Genomic DNA, 15,765 nt, shown 5'->3' on the forward strand with positions numbered 1-15,765 from the left:
GCAAGTTGATCAGCTGTATGGACATGAGAGACACGAAGTTGATGTCTGACAACTTGATCTCGCACGAAGTGAAAGTCGATGGCGATGTGTTTCATGCGCGAGTGGAACACTGGATTGACACATAAGTAGGTAGCTCCAACATTGTCACAATATATTGTGGGAGTATGAGTAAAGCTAACTTTGAGTTCCTTGAGAAGATTTGTGATCCAGTTGAGTTCAGCAGCAGTGGTAGCAATAGCACGATATTCAGCTTCAGTTGTAGACCGGGCCACTGTCTTTTGCTTCTTAGAACTCCAGCTGATTGGATTAGACCCAAGAAAGATGACATACCCTGACGTGGAGGTTCTATCATCAAAGTTTCCCGCCCAATCAGCATCAGCAAAGGCATGGAGATGAAGTTGAGTGGTTTTACGGAGAAAGAGACCATGATTAAGGGTCCCTTTAAGATATCGCAAAATTCGTTTAACCGCAGACCAATGTATAGCAGAAGGTTTGTGCATGTATTGAGACAATTTATTGACTGCAAATGAGATATCTGGACGGGTGAGAGCCAAGTATTGTAAGGAGCCAAGTACTTGCCGGTATTGAGTTGAGTCCGTGGTAGGGCTGCCATCACATAATTTGAGTGATTCACCAGTAGAGAGAGGAGTAGCAACTACTTTCGCATCCTGCATATTTGTCTTTGATAATAAGTCTTGAATATACTTTCTTTGAGAGAGGAAGAGACCGAAGGATGTAAATGTTGCTTCCATTCCCAGAAAGTAGCTCAATGGTCCTAAGTCTTTGAGGGAGAATCGATCAGCCAATTGATTTAAAAATGTCTGAACCTCCAAGGGATCATTGCCTGTAACAATAATATCATCTACATAAACTAGAAGATATATTGTATTGCCGTGATGTTGTCGGAGGAATAAAGAGGTGTCAGACTTGGAGTTGATGAAGCCAATTGATATCAGAAACGATCCAAGTTCAGTATACCAAGCTCTAGGAGCTTGACGGAGACCATAAATGGCTTTTTGTAATTTGCAAACATGTCTCGGATACTGGTGATGAACAAAGCCAGGGGGTTGCTGCATAAAGACATCTTCAGTTAGAGTCCCTTGTAAAAAGGCATTGTTAACGTCCAGTTGTCGTAAGTTCCAACCTCTGGAGATGGCCAAACTTAGAATAAGCCGAATTGTTGTGGGTTTAACTACAGGACTAAAAGTCTCTGTAAAATCAACTCCAGGTCGTTGATGAAACCCTTTGGCTACTAATCGTGCTTTATATCGAGCAACGGACCCGTCGGGGTTTCGCTTAATTCGGAATACCCATTTACACCCGATGATATTTTGTGCAGGATGAGAGGGTACAAGAGTCCATGTGGAGTTATGTAGAAGAGCATCATATTCTTCACACATAGCTTGACGCCAATGTGAAGATTTTTGTGCTTGAGTAATTGTGGTAGGTTCACTGGTCTCAAGAGAAGAATTGGTGATAGTATGGAGGTCGAGAACCTGACGTGGTTTAAAGATACCACTTTTTGAGCGTGTTGTCATTGGATGGCTAGGAACTGCAGGTTGTGGTATTGGTAAGAGTGGTGGAGAGGCATCAACAGGATGCAAGAGAGGTTGAGATACATCGATGGCACTAGGTAAAGAAAGTTGTTGTGTTTCTGAGGATACGACTTCAGTGGTAGGGGAGACTTGTGAAGAAGGAAGGGAAGAAGGAATGGGGGGAGTGGAGAGTTGTTGAACCGGGAGAACAAAAGAGTGTGGATCTTCAACACTAGGACTGGATGGTGTGGGAGGAGGTTCGTTTGAGGGGATCGAATGTATACTCCATGAATGAATATTTGTCGGAGTGGTATGAATGGTAGGAGATTTATGGTTTTGAAATGGAAAGGCAGATTCAACAAAAACAACATGCCGTGAAATAAAGACTTTTTGAGATTGTGGTTCGTAGCACCGAAAGGCATTATGCTCAAGAGAATATCCTATGAAGATGCAAGCTTTAGATCGTGGCACTAACTTGTGTGGGGCATAGGGACGTAGCCACGGATAACATAAACAACCAAATATTCTGAGTTTTTGAATGTTTGGGGATTTGGAAAATAGTTTTTCAAATGGAGACTGGTATTGAAGAACTGGAGTGAGCAAACGATTAATAATGTAGACAGCAGTTTGAAAGGCGGCAGACCAAAAAGTTGGTGGCATGGAGGCTTGATGTAGAAGTGTGAGACCAGTTTCTACGATATGTTGATGTTTACGTTCAGCAGAGCCAACTAGTTGAGGAGTGTGTGGGGGTGACTTAAGGTGTTGGATGCCACAAGTTGAGAGGTAGGATGTGAGGGCTTGAAATTCACCTCCACCATCAGAGTAGACTGTTTTAATTGTAGACTGAAAGAAGTTTTCAACCAGCTTTTTAAAGTTGGTAAAGACTTTTGAAACTTCTGATTTATGACGAAGAGGATATAGCCATGTGTATTTAGTAAAATAGTCGACAAAAATAACATAAAAGCTAAATTTGTCAAAAGAAGTGATAGGAGCAGGGCCCCAAACATCAGTATAAATAATTTCAAATGGTTTAGAACATGATATAGAGGAAACACTGAAAGGAAGTCTATGACTTTTATTATGAAGACAAGCATCACAATAAGTGACAATCCTATTATTTGTAAGAGTAGGAAGAGAATAACGAGAAAGTAATTTATTTTGGATAGGGAGAGAGGGATGACCGAGACGACGATGCCACACATCGATTGAAGCTGCAACGGAGGAGTAAGCAGTGGGCTGTTTTATTTGTGGAAGTGACGGCCATTCATAAACATTGTCCTTACTCTGACCTTGGACCAATGATGCCCCCGTGCTCAAATCCTTAACAAGAAAAGAATTAGGAAAGAATTCAATGGAGGTATTATTTTGTTTGCAAAATTGAGAAACGGAAATGAGATTTCGTTTAATGTAAGGTGCACATAAAACATCATCGAGTGTAAAGATTGTGGTAGGTGAATTAAGCAGTGTAGAACCCGTATGAGTAATAGGAATTCCTTTACCGTCACCGATGATGATGTCCTCAGTGCCACCATAGTTGTTGTGGATGGACAAGTTCTGGAGATCTGAGGTGATGTGGTGGGATGCGCCAGAGTCCACAATCCAATTATGATCACTGGTCGTTGGAGTAGTCGTGAGATTTGCTTGAGGCCAATGTGATTGATCAGGAAGTCTGGGTCGAGATCGACAGACCTTTGCAGAGTGACCGACTTTATCACATAGTTGGCAAACAATTCTTTGTTTGTTTGTGTAGTGAGGGCGCCAGGACTGCGGATGATTGAAGAAGCCACCTTGGTTGTTGTGATTGGAATGTTGAGGATGAGGAGGAGGAATAGGTGGTTTGGAGCTCATAGGTTCAGAAGGTGTCTTGGTCAAACCTTTGTTGACAATCTTGTTATACGAATTGCCCCTCCTTTTTTGAGTGACTTGAGCTGTGATGGATGGTCCTGGCGGTTTGTCCTCGCGCTTGAGATATATCTCAAAGTCAATCAGCTTGTCGAAAAGTTCTTCGAATGTGATTGGTGAATCACGCGCCCGTATTGCTGCTGCCAATTCCTTGTACTCGTCTCCGAGGCCATTGAGGATATGAACAGTAACTTCTTCATCACTGAGGGAATGACCTACCAAGGCCAAGTTATCGATGATAACCTTTATGTTATGTAGATAGTCAGCAATATTACTTCCCTCTTGTTTTATCTTCATGAGGCTGGATAGAAGACTCAGCATGCGAGTGCGAGAACGATTGGCCAAGGTGGTTTGCAACTTGCACCAAGCTTCGGCAGCAGTGTCACATGAAGAAATGAGTGGGGCAAGGGATCCAGCGACCGAGGCTTGAATTGCTTGAAGGATGAGGCGATCCTGGCGTAACCATAGTTTGTGATCCGGATTTGGTACTGGATCGGATGCGCCTGAGATGTTGAGCATCGCCGGTGGACAACGAAGAGAGCCATCGACATAGCCTAGAAGATCATAGCCAAATAGTATATTAGAGAATTGAGCACGCCATGATACGTAGTTACCACCGTTGGATAATTTGAAGGGGATGAGGGTTGCTGCATTTATGGAGATAAGGTTTGTATGTGGGAAGATACTATGGTTCCCTGCGGGAATAGTAATGGGAGCATCGTAGATGATGATGACATATGGAAGATATGATCACGGAGAAAGAAGTGTTGGTATAGATCAATGTCACCTGAGGTGGTGGCAAATAAGATCTGCGAAAGAATAAGGTCTTCGTTGAAGGAAAAGACCTATGCAAGATGGTGTAAAGTTGTAGATTTCTATGCAGCAGTTCTATAGGAGGGACTTTGGGCAGTGATGCAGCCAGTGGCGTGATCAGCTTTGTGCAAGACAACTGCAGATCTGTGTGCAATAGATCAGCAGTGAGGAATCTTGGCAACGAGGCAGCAGCGTGGAAAGTTACCGAAGGCTGCTTGTCTCTGCGAAGGCAGAGCAGGATGCTGGCTGCTGGGAGGCCTGCACCCAGAAGGTCCTCTCGGAAGCAGTGAGGATAATGTTCCCGGAGTCGAGGACAGCGGTGGCGGAGGCGTTGGAGGGAGAAGGCCAGGAGCTGGTCGATGGAGCAGCGCGCGGAAGCAGAGCAGATCTGGCAGATCTGGAGCAGAGGTCAGTGACGGGGCGCTGGCGACGATGAAAGGTGGGAAGATGATGTTGCAGCAGCAGCTTCCATAGCCTGACGTGAAGCTGATAGGTGAGGTTGAAAGACTCAAAGAGGAGAACGCCGCTCTGATACCATGATAGAATGAGAGAATGAAGAATGAAATTAATGAAATTATAAGGATAAAGCAAAAAGCACACTTCAAGTAGTATCATGTGAAGTCTATTTATACATGGTGAAAGAGGATATTTCTTTAACTGAGCAGAGAGATTTCCTCATGCAGTTGAGGAAATCTCATCTGCTATGCAGTTGAGAATATCTCTCTTTTATCAGAGAAAATCTCTCTGTTATCAGTGATGATATATAATATATATATAAGCCATAAAATTACATAGGATGCAGTAAGCCTCATTGAACGTTTAGATTGCATAAGTGAGCTCGAAGATGTCATTGAAGAGGTCGGCATCCAACTAACATGTCATCGTTTCGACTCATTGGATGGAGTGAGTTGAACCTTCCTGTCCATGTCGAGATTATGGGTTAGAAGAGAATTATGGGGGAGCCGATGAAGAAGATGACACACTCAAACAAACTCGAAGAGTCAGTCGTTTGATCGTAAACTCCGTCTTTGATGAGGTCGAGATGAAGAAGAAGCTAAGCCAACATGTGTTGCCACCTTATAAAATAACCCACTTGGGATTAACATATATGAGGTAACATAACATGTTTCAAGTCATGAAAATTATCTTTAAAATTATATATATTTGATCGTTCTCAAGTCTCTTATCGAGCTTGATGCACTTGTGATTATTAAATCATGATAACAAAAATAAAGTGAAAAAAAAGAGTCAAAAGTGAAGCCAAAGCAACCATGGAGATATTTGAGAAGACAAAATGAAAGAAGAGAATAGTTTTCTTGCACAATCTTGCTATCAATTTTTTGTTAGAAAATTTAAAAATCCTAATCTTAGATATTAAAAATAATTATAATAGTTACTAATAGGGCATGCATAATCAATTAATCATTTGACACATGACTATCACGTGCCCTAGGGTGGAAAAAAGAAGACGGAGGACACCTTCCACATGCCTGCCTATGTGAAGAAGGGTCTAAGACATATGGTTATAGGTTGTCCCTCATTTATCACTCATATGGACAAGAGATTAAGGAGAGGTTGTTGAATGTGGTTAGAGATTGTCTCATCACAGAATATTTTACGAAATATTTTGCCTATTTAGGATCATATATAAAAGTTTATCTTCAACACAAGGAGGAAAGACTTACTTTTTATACTACTCACATTTGTACTTGTATACATTAGGTTACTAATTTAGGTATCGAAGGGATCGGGTCGGGAAGTCTCTTTTGACCTTTGTCTTTGTACAGGTGACACATTGGGAGATCGACATTTTTATTCTAGAGGTATCTCAAATAATCTTGCGAATATGAATCTATACTACGTCGGGTTGATCAAGACATTAATGGACTCTTCACTCAAGAGTTTCTAGATGGTTCATAGTCATAAAAGCTTTTTTTATTTATTTTTACGATTATTTGGACCGATCTTCTAATTTTATATTTTAATAACTAGAACTATAAATTATTATTTTTTATTTATTTATATTTTTATATGCAACATCATCCACTAAATTAGACCTTTGGTTGTCTCCAATGTTCGAGTTTGATCTTACAAAAATTATAAATATTTTAAAAATTATAAAAAAAATTAGGTGTTGAGTTCTTAAAGCTATTGTCTTGACATAAACAAGACATAATTAAATCTTTTGGATGACATAGACATAAGGATACCCATGTAGATGCTAATAACATGAATATATTTTTCGCTTGAATCTCGTATTTTGATGATGAAACCAATTGATAATTATTTATGATTTAATCTGCCTTTTGAGTGACGTAGGATGCTTTGATCAGGATGAGACAATTAAAGCAGGAAGAATCATGTTGTGCTAGGGGAAAACATGTCAGAAGATTAGACGTCGAGCTGGTGGATCGGTTGACGTATTGACAGAAGGCTTCGGGCCAAGAAGAGCGAATATTGCGCCAAAGATATCGGAGTTATGGAGTCAACTAGCCGATTGGGCAATAGGCTGCTAGAGAGGACGATGCGTCGAAGAATCAGACGAAGTGTCGAGGGACCAATGACATGCCGGACAACATGATTAATACTTAGTATTAATTGTCTAGATCGAAGTATGTTTTTACATGTGCAGGATTAACTATGATAGTAAGGCATGAAGCAAAATGAAGTTCTGGAGTCAAGGATGCGACTTCGTTGGGAGTTCGAGAGTTTGTCGGAAGTTCTGGCGGAACCAGCCGAGAAGTCTCGGAGCTTACTAGAGATGTCTCGGAGCTTACTAGAGAAGCTTGTCGAAACTCACCAAGAAGATCGTAGTGAAGTCTAGGAGCTTGCCGGGAGTCCGTTGGAATATTGTCGAGAGATCATCGAAAGTTCGCTAGAAGATCACCGGAAGCTCGCTGGAAGAAACTAGACTTACGGACTTGTTTAGCTTAGAATATGTCTTAGGAATCGTAGTTAATACGTAATTGAGTTTGGATTTGGGCCAACTAAATTAGGGGCCAGTTGGGCCCATGTAAGGATTGTGTTGGGCCCAATGAGAGGCCTAAAATAGTGACTCAAGATGCAGCACCGTCGTAGCACAATCTTCGAGATTATGTCAGGCGATGGTATCGCCCAGACACAACCTCTAAGAGGCTACAGGTGGTGGTACCGCCCAGTGTCAGGTGGTGGTATCGCCTAGTGCAGTGTCAATGTCAGACTAACATTAGCGGTGGTACCACCCGTGCCCGGGAAACTTGGGATGAGATGTTTTTAGGCTCTAAGTTTGAATTAACTTGAAGCCTATAAATACCCCTCTCATCCTTGGTTAAAAGATATAAGCACAAAGAGTTTAAGAGTAGAAAAATGCTGTAGAAATCTCTTGTGAGAATCCTCCTCTAGTCGAAGTGTTAGAATACTGTAAGAGAGGAGTAAGTGCCTGTAAAGGTTGACTCCTAAACATGAGAAAAGGAGAAGAAGACTGTAAAGAGGTTGATCTTCGCCTATTAAAGGAAGATCAATAGTGAATGCCGGTGGCCTCGACGGAGGAGAAATCGGCGAAGTAGATGTAGGTCACGTTAACCGAACCACTCTAAAATCTGATTTGCATTTCGTTTTGAGTAATCTTCTTTAACTGTAAATCATTTTATAGCAAAATACTTCTCCTCATCTTACTTTCACTATATTTATGTTCTTTTAATTAAAGTAGTTATCTTTCCGAATTGATTTCCTTTGAAGGTCCGAAATATTTTCTGAAATCGCATAACTTTTCTGCTGCACTAATTCATCCCCTCTTTTAGTGTGCTCTTGATCCTAACATGATCAGCCAATCCTAATTTAGTATATGAGATCTCTTTTCTTTTACGTAAAAGTAAATAATGAAAATGAGATTTATAGCATCAACATCTAGTAATTTACAAGCTAAGTTAGCTGACATCAAGTAATAATTGACACTTCACCGAAAGTTGTTTACATGAATAAAATGAAAATGTGATAGGAATATATATGCGAGATCAAAGACGACATGGAATTATATTGTCATATATATATATATATATATATATATATATATATATATATATATATATATATATATATATATATATATATATATATATATTCAAGGTAAATGACTAAAATGATATTTATAGCATCAACAACTGATAATGTAGAAGCTAAACTAGTTAACGCCAAGTAATAATGGAGACTTCACCAAAAGTTGTTTACATGAATAGAATTAAGATGCGATGAGTATATATATATATATATATATATATATATATATATATATATATATATATATATATATATATATATATATATATATATATATATATATATATATATATATATATATATATATATATATATATATATATATATATATATATATATATATATATATATATATATATATATGTGAGATCCATACATAAGACGACATGGAATTAAATTGTCATATAAATGTCATCGAATACTCGAGTTCAAGTCACGTAATAATAATACCACATAAGAACTAATAGGGAAAGCTCGTTTGAGCCTCATCTCTAACATTGCCTCTATGGGTAGAGCCTCAATTAAGGTTAACCAACAATAGGTGCTCAAGGCAAGTCTTTTAATGTAGCAACACATAGAGAGGCATATACTTATGCCCACGTAGTATGTAAACATGAACAGTAGGCCATAGCCGCCCCGATGTAGAATAATTAGCCTTTAGGTGCATAAATCGAGACACATGATGGCTAGATAAAGAAGGATGAGTCCATTCTTGTAGTATACTAGAAATCCACAAGAGGAGGCATATCATAGCAATAGCTATAGAGATCATTTTAATGTTATTGGAGGCAATTACTCCTAATTGGTCACCTTATTGTGATTCATAGTGTCCATTATCTTTTATCATCAATTTGCAAACAGAGAATTTTTACAAAGTAGAAGAATTTTTTTTTATAATATAATAATACTATACAATAATAATAAATTCTTTTATCGTCATTGAAATATATAAAGAATTATAATATAGTTAAGTCTAATATATTTAAATATTTATTTATAATTTTTATTAAGATCTTTTTATGTTTTTCTTTATCTTTCGTTTCGTTGTATCATTAATATTAATCATTTCACCTCTTTTTGACTACCGTATCGCACATGTTCATACTATCATAAACTATATTCTCTCATCTTATTCTTTATCGAAGTAATATATAATTATTAATTAATAAAAATACATTCATTTAATATAGCTCGCGATACAAAAATGCTTGGATAAAAGCATTTCAAGAGGATTAATCATTTAAAAGTAATGTAGTGTAGAAGAAAAGAAACGGATTTGGCCACCACAAACTAAACCAATGTGTTCTTCCCCAAATCTCTTAAATCTATTGACTTTAGCTCACAGAAATGTCAATTTGAGTGCAACTCAACCCAAATTCTAACGCACACCACATTGGCGATCGTTTTCAAGAAGTCTCTCTCTCTCTCTCTCTCTCTCTCTCTCTCTCTAGCCCCCACCATCATAGGATGCACGAAACTGATGGCAAGGGATGCCTCAATTAATGAGCAGTCCTTCCCTTGCATTTGCTGCTACACCGTAGCAGGAATTCCCATAGATTGAGACAAAGAAATCATAGGCAGGGAAGGAGGAGGAAGTGGAGCGGGAACAAGCAAAAGCGAAGGTTGTTGCTTCGACCTCAAACCCTCTCGCCATCTCGCTGCGTGCATAGACTACTTGAGATCGCCAAAACCCTGGCTCACCTCGCCATCCATCTCCTCTACCGTTTCAGGTGAAGGGATTAAAGGATCGGAACGCTGGAGAGGGCGGGGAAGATGGGGCGAGGGAAGATCGAGATCAAGAGGATCGAGAACACGACCAGCCGGCAGGTGACCTTCTGCAAGCGCCGCAACGGCCTTCTCAAGAAGGCCTACGAATTGTCCGTCTTGTGCGACGCCGAGGTCGCCCTCGTCGTCTTCTCCAGCCGCGGCCGCCTCTTCGAGTACGCCAACAACAGGTTTTGTTCCCTCCTCCGCCCCCTCCCCCTCCTCCCTTCACGCGCAGAGCTCAAGTTCTCCGATCTTAGGTTTCCTTTGTCTTCTCTCTCTTTTTGTGCATCACAAAAGCGTAGCTAAGCTATAAGCTAAACTGCATAAGTCCGTTGTAGTTCTTGTTCTTGCAGTGAGGGCCAAATCACAGCTAGCTTCTGCTTTCTTGGAAGGTTGAGAACCACTTGAAGCTTTTTTATTCCTTTTGGTTCGATTTCTTTGTTAGTTCTGGTTTGCGAAGCTGAGATCTGAGCTTGTTAGAGTAGATCTAGTGGTGGTAAGCCCCATGTCATTGGTGGGGGAGGTTGTTTACATAGATTTGGGTGGTGTTAGTCTGTGTGGAGAGTTCCTTCCCTTTCATTGCTTTGTTGGGTGGAAGCACAGATCAGCGGCGTCCACAGCAGTGAACGGGGGTCGTAGGAATGGCATAGAGTGAGGTATTGGCATTGGATGGGGCAGCGGTCGCCTTGGGTCATATGATCTCCTTCAACCACCCCTTTTGCATCTAAGCTTTGCCATTTCCTCTCTTTCCCTTCCTTTATTCCTCTTACCACTCCTCTTCCTAACGCCTCCTCTCTCTCTCTCTCTCCCTTCACGTCACCCATGAGGGCAAGAAAGGCTGCTCTCGAGCTGTCACGTTCTCATTTGCCCATTCCTTGCAACCAAAGAGCCACTACCCTTATCACATGTCACAACTCTCTCTCTCTCTCTCTCTACATTCCTCTGGAGCGTGTTAGGGTTCTCTGTTCCTTTTTCTCACTCTTCGCTCGATCCCTGCTCTCTCTCTCTCTCTCTCTCCCTCTCAACAAGATCTTGATACCCGTCTATCATGATGGATTTAGATTTCGAGTGAAGTGTGCAAAAGAACAGTATTCTGAGAGAGCCTGCCTGCAGGAAGAGAGAGAGAGAGAGAGAGAGAGAGAGAGAGACTAGAGTACGGGAAGAGGACAGGACTGAGGCGCCAATGGGGTGAATGTACTGGCACCGAGTGATGCTTGGGGAGGCTACAAAAGCGGTCAGGAGAAAGAGGCCGCCGAGAGAAGACCGCGGGGTTGGTCATCGAGGCCCGGGCAAAAGAGTGACGAGCCGCGGTCATTGCACCGCGGACAAAGGCCACCTCGACGCCACGTGGGCCCAACGGGGGAGCGGGAGCGGGAGCGCAGCCAATCATGCGTGGGATCTCACGCCGACGTGGCCGACAGGGACCAATCGCATCCTCGAGGAAACTAAGGTTCCAGGACAGGTCAGGTGTGACGAGCGACAGGTCGGAAGGAGGAGTGGGGTGGGTGCTTTGGGAACGGAGAGATCGATCTGGTCTTTGCGCTGACATCTGACCTTGTCCTTCATTTGATATCAAAGCGTGTACTTGGTGTGTAGATGGCGTCTATGGTTGCCATAGACAGCATTTAGATTTAGCAGGCAACACAATATGTTCCGTGAAGAGACACTCGAGTGATGCGTCTAAGATTCGTAACAGTGATGTTTACTGATGACAATATCTTTTGGGGACTTCGTTCACATGCTGTCGACGACAGATTTGGAAGTACACAATGTTGTTCGGTCACGTTTAGGTTTCCATCAACTGATGTTTGATTATTCGTCTGAGCTTAAAGAACTTTCTTAGACTATCTACATGCTCTGTACTGATGATCTGTCAAGTCTTCATCCTAAACCATTTCTTCGTCAGGGTAACATTTCCCAGGTTTTTGATATGGATAAAAGCCAGTAAAAGATTCTGCAAACGTTTGTCTCAACCTTAATCCGAGACCTTTCTATTTTTGACCACTTTAATTTAGATGTATTTCTTTACTATTTGACTGCAAAAAGCTATGAGGCATAATCTAAGTTAAGAAAACCATACAATAAAAGCTTATGGCTTATTGGATGTTATTTGATTTTCCTGTTTTGATGAGGAAAAAAAATTCAATCTTCATTATCATTTTTATCCTTACTAAGGTTAGGGAGTAGGGATGTTTTTCCTTGAAAGTGTATCTTAAAATGGCACATCATGGATGTCAAAGGGAATCTATTCTTAGATTTCAATCAAGCCAACTGGATTAGGTGTGTTCAAGTACTAAGTCCTTGACTTGAATTAGCATACCAGTTAATCGAGTTCGAGAAGAGTCAGTCGGGTCGAACATATATATAGGGTGAATTATTGTTCCTACATATGGTTAGTGTGGCGTTGATCCTAATTTATTTTTGGATAATGGGTACTATAAATTTTATCAATAAAGCTATAGGTTAGAAAACTAGTCTACTTATGTAAATCTTGTATTATAAAAGCACTAAATATAAGAGAGAAAAGAAGTAAAGGAATGAACCAATTTTGATTGGTAATGCGAAAAAAGATACTATCCCTGAAAAATAACCTGAAAACAATGTTTTCATCCTTCAGCTCATAGTAAATTGTGGACAATTTTTCAAAGTTTCAATCAAGTTTAGCTATTGCATACTGTACAAAAAGAAAAAGGTCCATTTTACATTTCTCAACCATAACTCAGAATTGAGAAAACGTTTTAGGCATATATGAGCTGCATGAGTATGGTGTTATCTGCTATATTCCTGTTGTCTTCTTTGTTCTAAGATCTCTTTCACTAAGTATCAGTCAAGAATATACTCTCAAACATGAACTTGCTGCTTCATTAGCCGAATTAACTTATGATTTCTGTGCAGTGTGAAAGCAACTATTGAAAGGTATAAGAAAGCATGCAGTGATACTGCCGGCACCGGATCTGTCCCGCAACTTAATGCTCAGGTAAGCTCTATGAAGTTGCATGCAATTCATATGTCACGACTGAACAATTGTGATCATTTTTACACTACCAAAACATGTCCAGGAACGTCAGATCTGTGATAATGCTGAACTTGTAACATCGAATATGTGATGTCTAGATGTATCCAAACTATTTTGTTATTCATAAGTCGAAGACCTTTATTCATGATGACATCCTACAAGTTTCGACACCCGATACTAGGTTTTGCATCTCGAATTTTCTTTTTGTATCGGTTGTCAATGATATCATTAATTCTATATCAGGATCGAGAAATTTCAATACGCGATCAGAGCATTTCTTGTCATAGGGTTTTAGTAGATCTTCAGAATGATGATCTCATGTGAAACTTGATGCAACCAAGTTGTTTGTGTTTTTAGGTTCTTGATACATTTGGTTGGTGACCCTACTCTCTCCGGTTCTTAATTTCCTTTGGGTTTGATCACATTCTATTAGTTCTTATTGTTAATCAGCTGAAGATTTCATTGTGATTTACAGAAGAAAATTGTCTTGCAATTATACTTTCTTTATGTTTCTTATGAATGTAGCACTTGTCAAAATGTTGTAACACCTAAACTCATTTTCTTGTGCCCATATTCGAGGCTATGCAATCAGACATGGGCACCTAAACTGGATTCTCCGAATACATTCAGAGCAACAATCACAGAATAAAAACTTTTCATGTAATGTTTTTTCGGCTCCGATAAAAATTACAATGCTTGACGACGAATTTAAAGTATAGTTTTGTTTTTCTTTTCTGCAGTCTGACATTTGTTATCAATGTTGCTTGAAATTAACACCTCATGACTTTGCTCTTTCTTTGATTCTTAGCACTACCAGCAAGAATCAGCAAAACTCCAACAGCAAATCAACCACATACAAAGCACCAACAGGTAGTTTCGATCATCGATGATCATGGCTTGTTTCCTTGGCATTTGGTGGCTCTAATGAGTTGCTAATTGCTTACTAGGAGTTTGATGGGTGAGGGTCTCAGCTCCATGAGCCTCAGAGACATGAAGCAACTCGAGAATAAATTGGAGAAAGGCATAAGCAAAATAAGAACCAAAAAGGTATCGTGTTTCTGAGTTCGGTTCAAGTTGTTTGCCATAAGGATCGATCCTCTCCATTTCTATCTATTTAGACAAGTTTGTGTGTTCTTAACATAAGCTGTTGGTTATTTCAGAACGAGCTGTTGAATGCTGAAATCGAGTACATGCAGAAAAGGGTAATAGAACAGTTCGCCTTCTATATATCTTATGATGGCATATCTCTTGACTTCTTCAATTAAATCCTTCTGAATTCTTTTGTTTAGGAGATGGAGCTGCAAAATGACAATGTCTTCCTAAGGAACAAGGTTCTCTCTCTCTCTCTCTCTCTCTCTCTCTCTCTCTCTCTTGTGTAAGATGCAGAAGCTGAAAAAAATGGGTCCGGTATCAGATAACAGAGAATGAGAGAGCCCAACAACAGATGAACAGTCTGCCTTCAGCAAGTGAGTACGAGATCTTGACACCATTTGATTCAAGGAACTTCCTGCAAGTTCTGCAACCCGCTCAGCATTATTCCCAGCACCAGCAAGCAGGCCTCCAACTTGGGTACGGTCAAATAGTCATGAACACTAATGGAACTCTCAACTTGGTATATTCTGATTCATCCAGTGCAAATCAATTGCTCCTTCGATCCTTTTGCAGATGAAATGGTGTCTACTCGGTGCTTTTGCAAATGGTTCTGTAGACAATCGAGCTTAGTTCCTGCGGGAAGCACTCGGTAAGTAACATTCTGAAATCCGAGTCTCTGGATTTCTCTGAACTTGTTATCTAAATGATCATCTAGGTCTAATGTTGGCAGACTTTAGGACAAGCATTTCCTCTTTTATTGCATGGACTAACAGTCTTGTAAGATTGTGCTCGTGTCCTTAATAGCCATTACCTTGTTGCTAGTTTTAGCTGGAATTTTCTTTTAGCTAATCTTAAAACTCGAGGGGGACAAGAATTGTAAGTGATAATGGACAAAGAGGCAGCACAGATCTGACTTGAGACCATAAGATACTTAACAGTAGGGTAACATAGTTGGTGGAGTAATGCTTTGGAAACATACCTAAAAGGAGGCCAGAAAAGCCACCTCAGTGATACTGTGTTCTTTAGTCTAGAGTATGAAACATATGTTAATGAAAACTAATATATTATAATTCTATAAAATGTATGTTGGTTTTTGATGTTCAAGAAAGAGTGGAAGTAGAAATATGAATAAGCAAACGCATACAAGAAGTTATCACTTGCCACGGATTTATTATAAGTGTATCCATTTAAAAATGTTGTGGAATTAATTAAGTCACTAATTGTCCATTAACTTCAAATTAATTCAATTTCTTAGCAAATACTGTGTTGCCGAGAAAGAAGGAAAAAGGGACTGACTCTCTTCTTCTTCGTGGCGTGGATCCCTTTGGGGAGGCAAAAATAGGAAAGAGGGAGCCCAGAGTTAATCCTAAAGGAAACGCCTAAACGTCTGAATTATTATTACTCATTACCCACATTTTCCTTGTAATGACCAGCTCTAATTCTTCTTCCCTTCAACGTTCATCATCTCATCCCCTCTCTCTCTCTCTCTCTCGCTATCTCTCTATTTATACGTCCCCTCTCGCTGTTAGCTTTCCCTCCCTCTATATACAAACATATTTCCTTCTCAGAAGCGTGCACAGACTTCTCTCTAATTTCTCTTCGTAA

At 40.0% G+C, this 15,765-nt stretch overlaps 1 protein-coding gene across 1 annotated transcript; it reads left to right on the forward strand.

The window, feature by feature from the left end:
* Positions 1–9,780: 9,780 nt before the first annotated feature.
* Positions 9,781–14,981, forward strand: LOC135640458 (floral homeotic protein AGAMOUS-like). The gene is made up of 9 exons (XM_065154911.1): positions 9,781–9,907; positions 10,016–10,240; positions 12,948–13,029; positions 13,877–13,938; positions 14,016–14,115; positions 14,229–14,270; positions 14,358–14,399; positions 14,483–14,637; positions 14,734–14,981. The coding sequence occupies exons 2-9, from the start codon at positions 10,059–10,061 to the stop codon at positions 14,735–14,737; spliced, it is 669 nt and encodes a 222-aa protein (XP_065010983.1). The 5' UTR covers positions 9,781–9,907; positions 10,016–10,058; the 3' UTR covers positions 14,738–14,981.
* The last annotated feature ends 784 nt before the right edge of the window (positions 14,982–15,765 follow it).

The sequence above is a fragment of the Musa acuminata genome, chromosome BXJ3-6 (assembly GCF_036884655.1).
Source record: "Musa acuminata AAA Group cultivar baxijiao chromosome BXJ3-6, Cavendish_Baxijiao_AAA, whole genome shotgun sequence".
NCBI classification, from domain to species: Eukaryota; Viridiplantae; Streptophyta; class Magnoliopsida; order Zingiberales; family Musaceae; genus Musa; species Musa acuminata.

What these genes read in the sequence shown, in the direction of transcription:
- LOC135640458 (XM_065154911.1), top strand. Translation starts at nt 10,059, where the DNA reads ATGGGGCGAGGGAAGATCGAGATCAAGAGGATCGAGAACACGACCAGC. An exon ending in TTCGAGTACGCCAACAACAG is followed by an intron (nt 10,241 to 12,947) that starts GTTTTGTTCCCT and finishes ATTTCTGTGCAG; the next exon opens with TGTGAAAGCAACTATTGAAA. An exon ending in GCAAAATAAGAACCAAAAAG is followed by an intron (nt 14,116 to 14,228) that starts GTATCGTGTTTC and finishes TGGTTATTTCAG; the next exon opens with AACGAGCTGTTGAATGCTGA.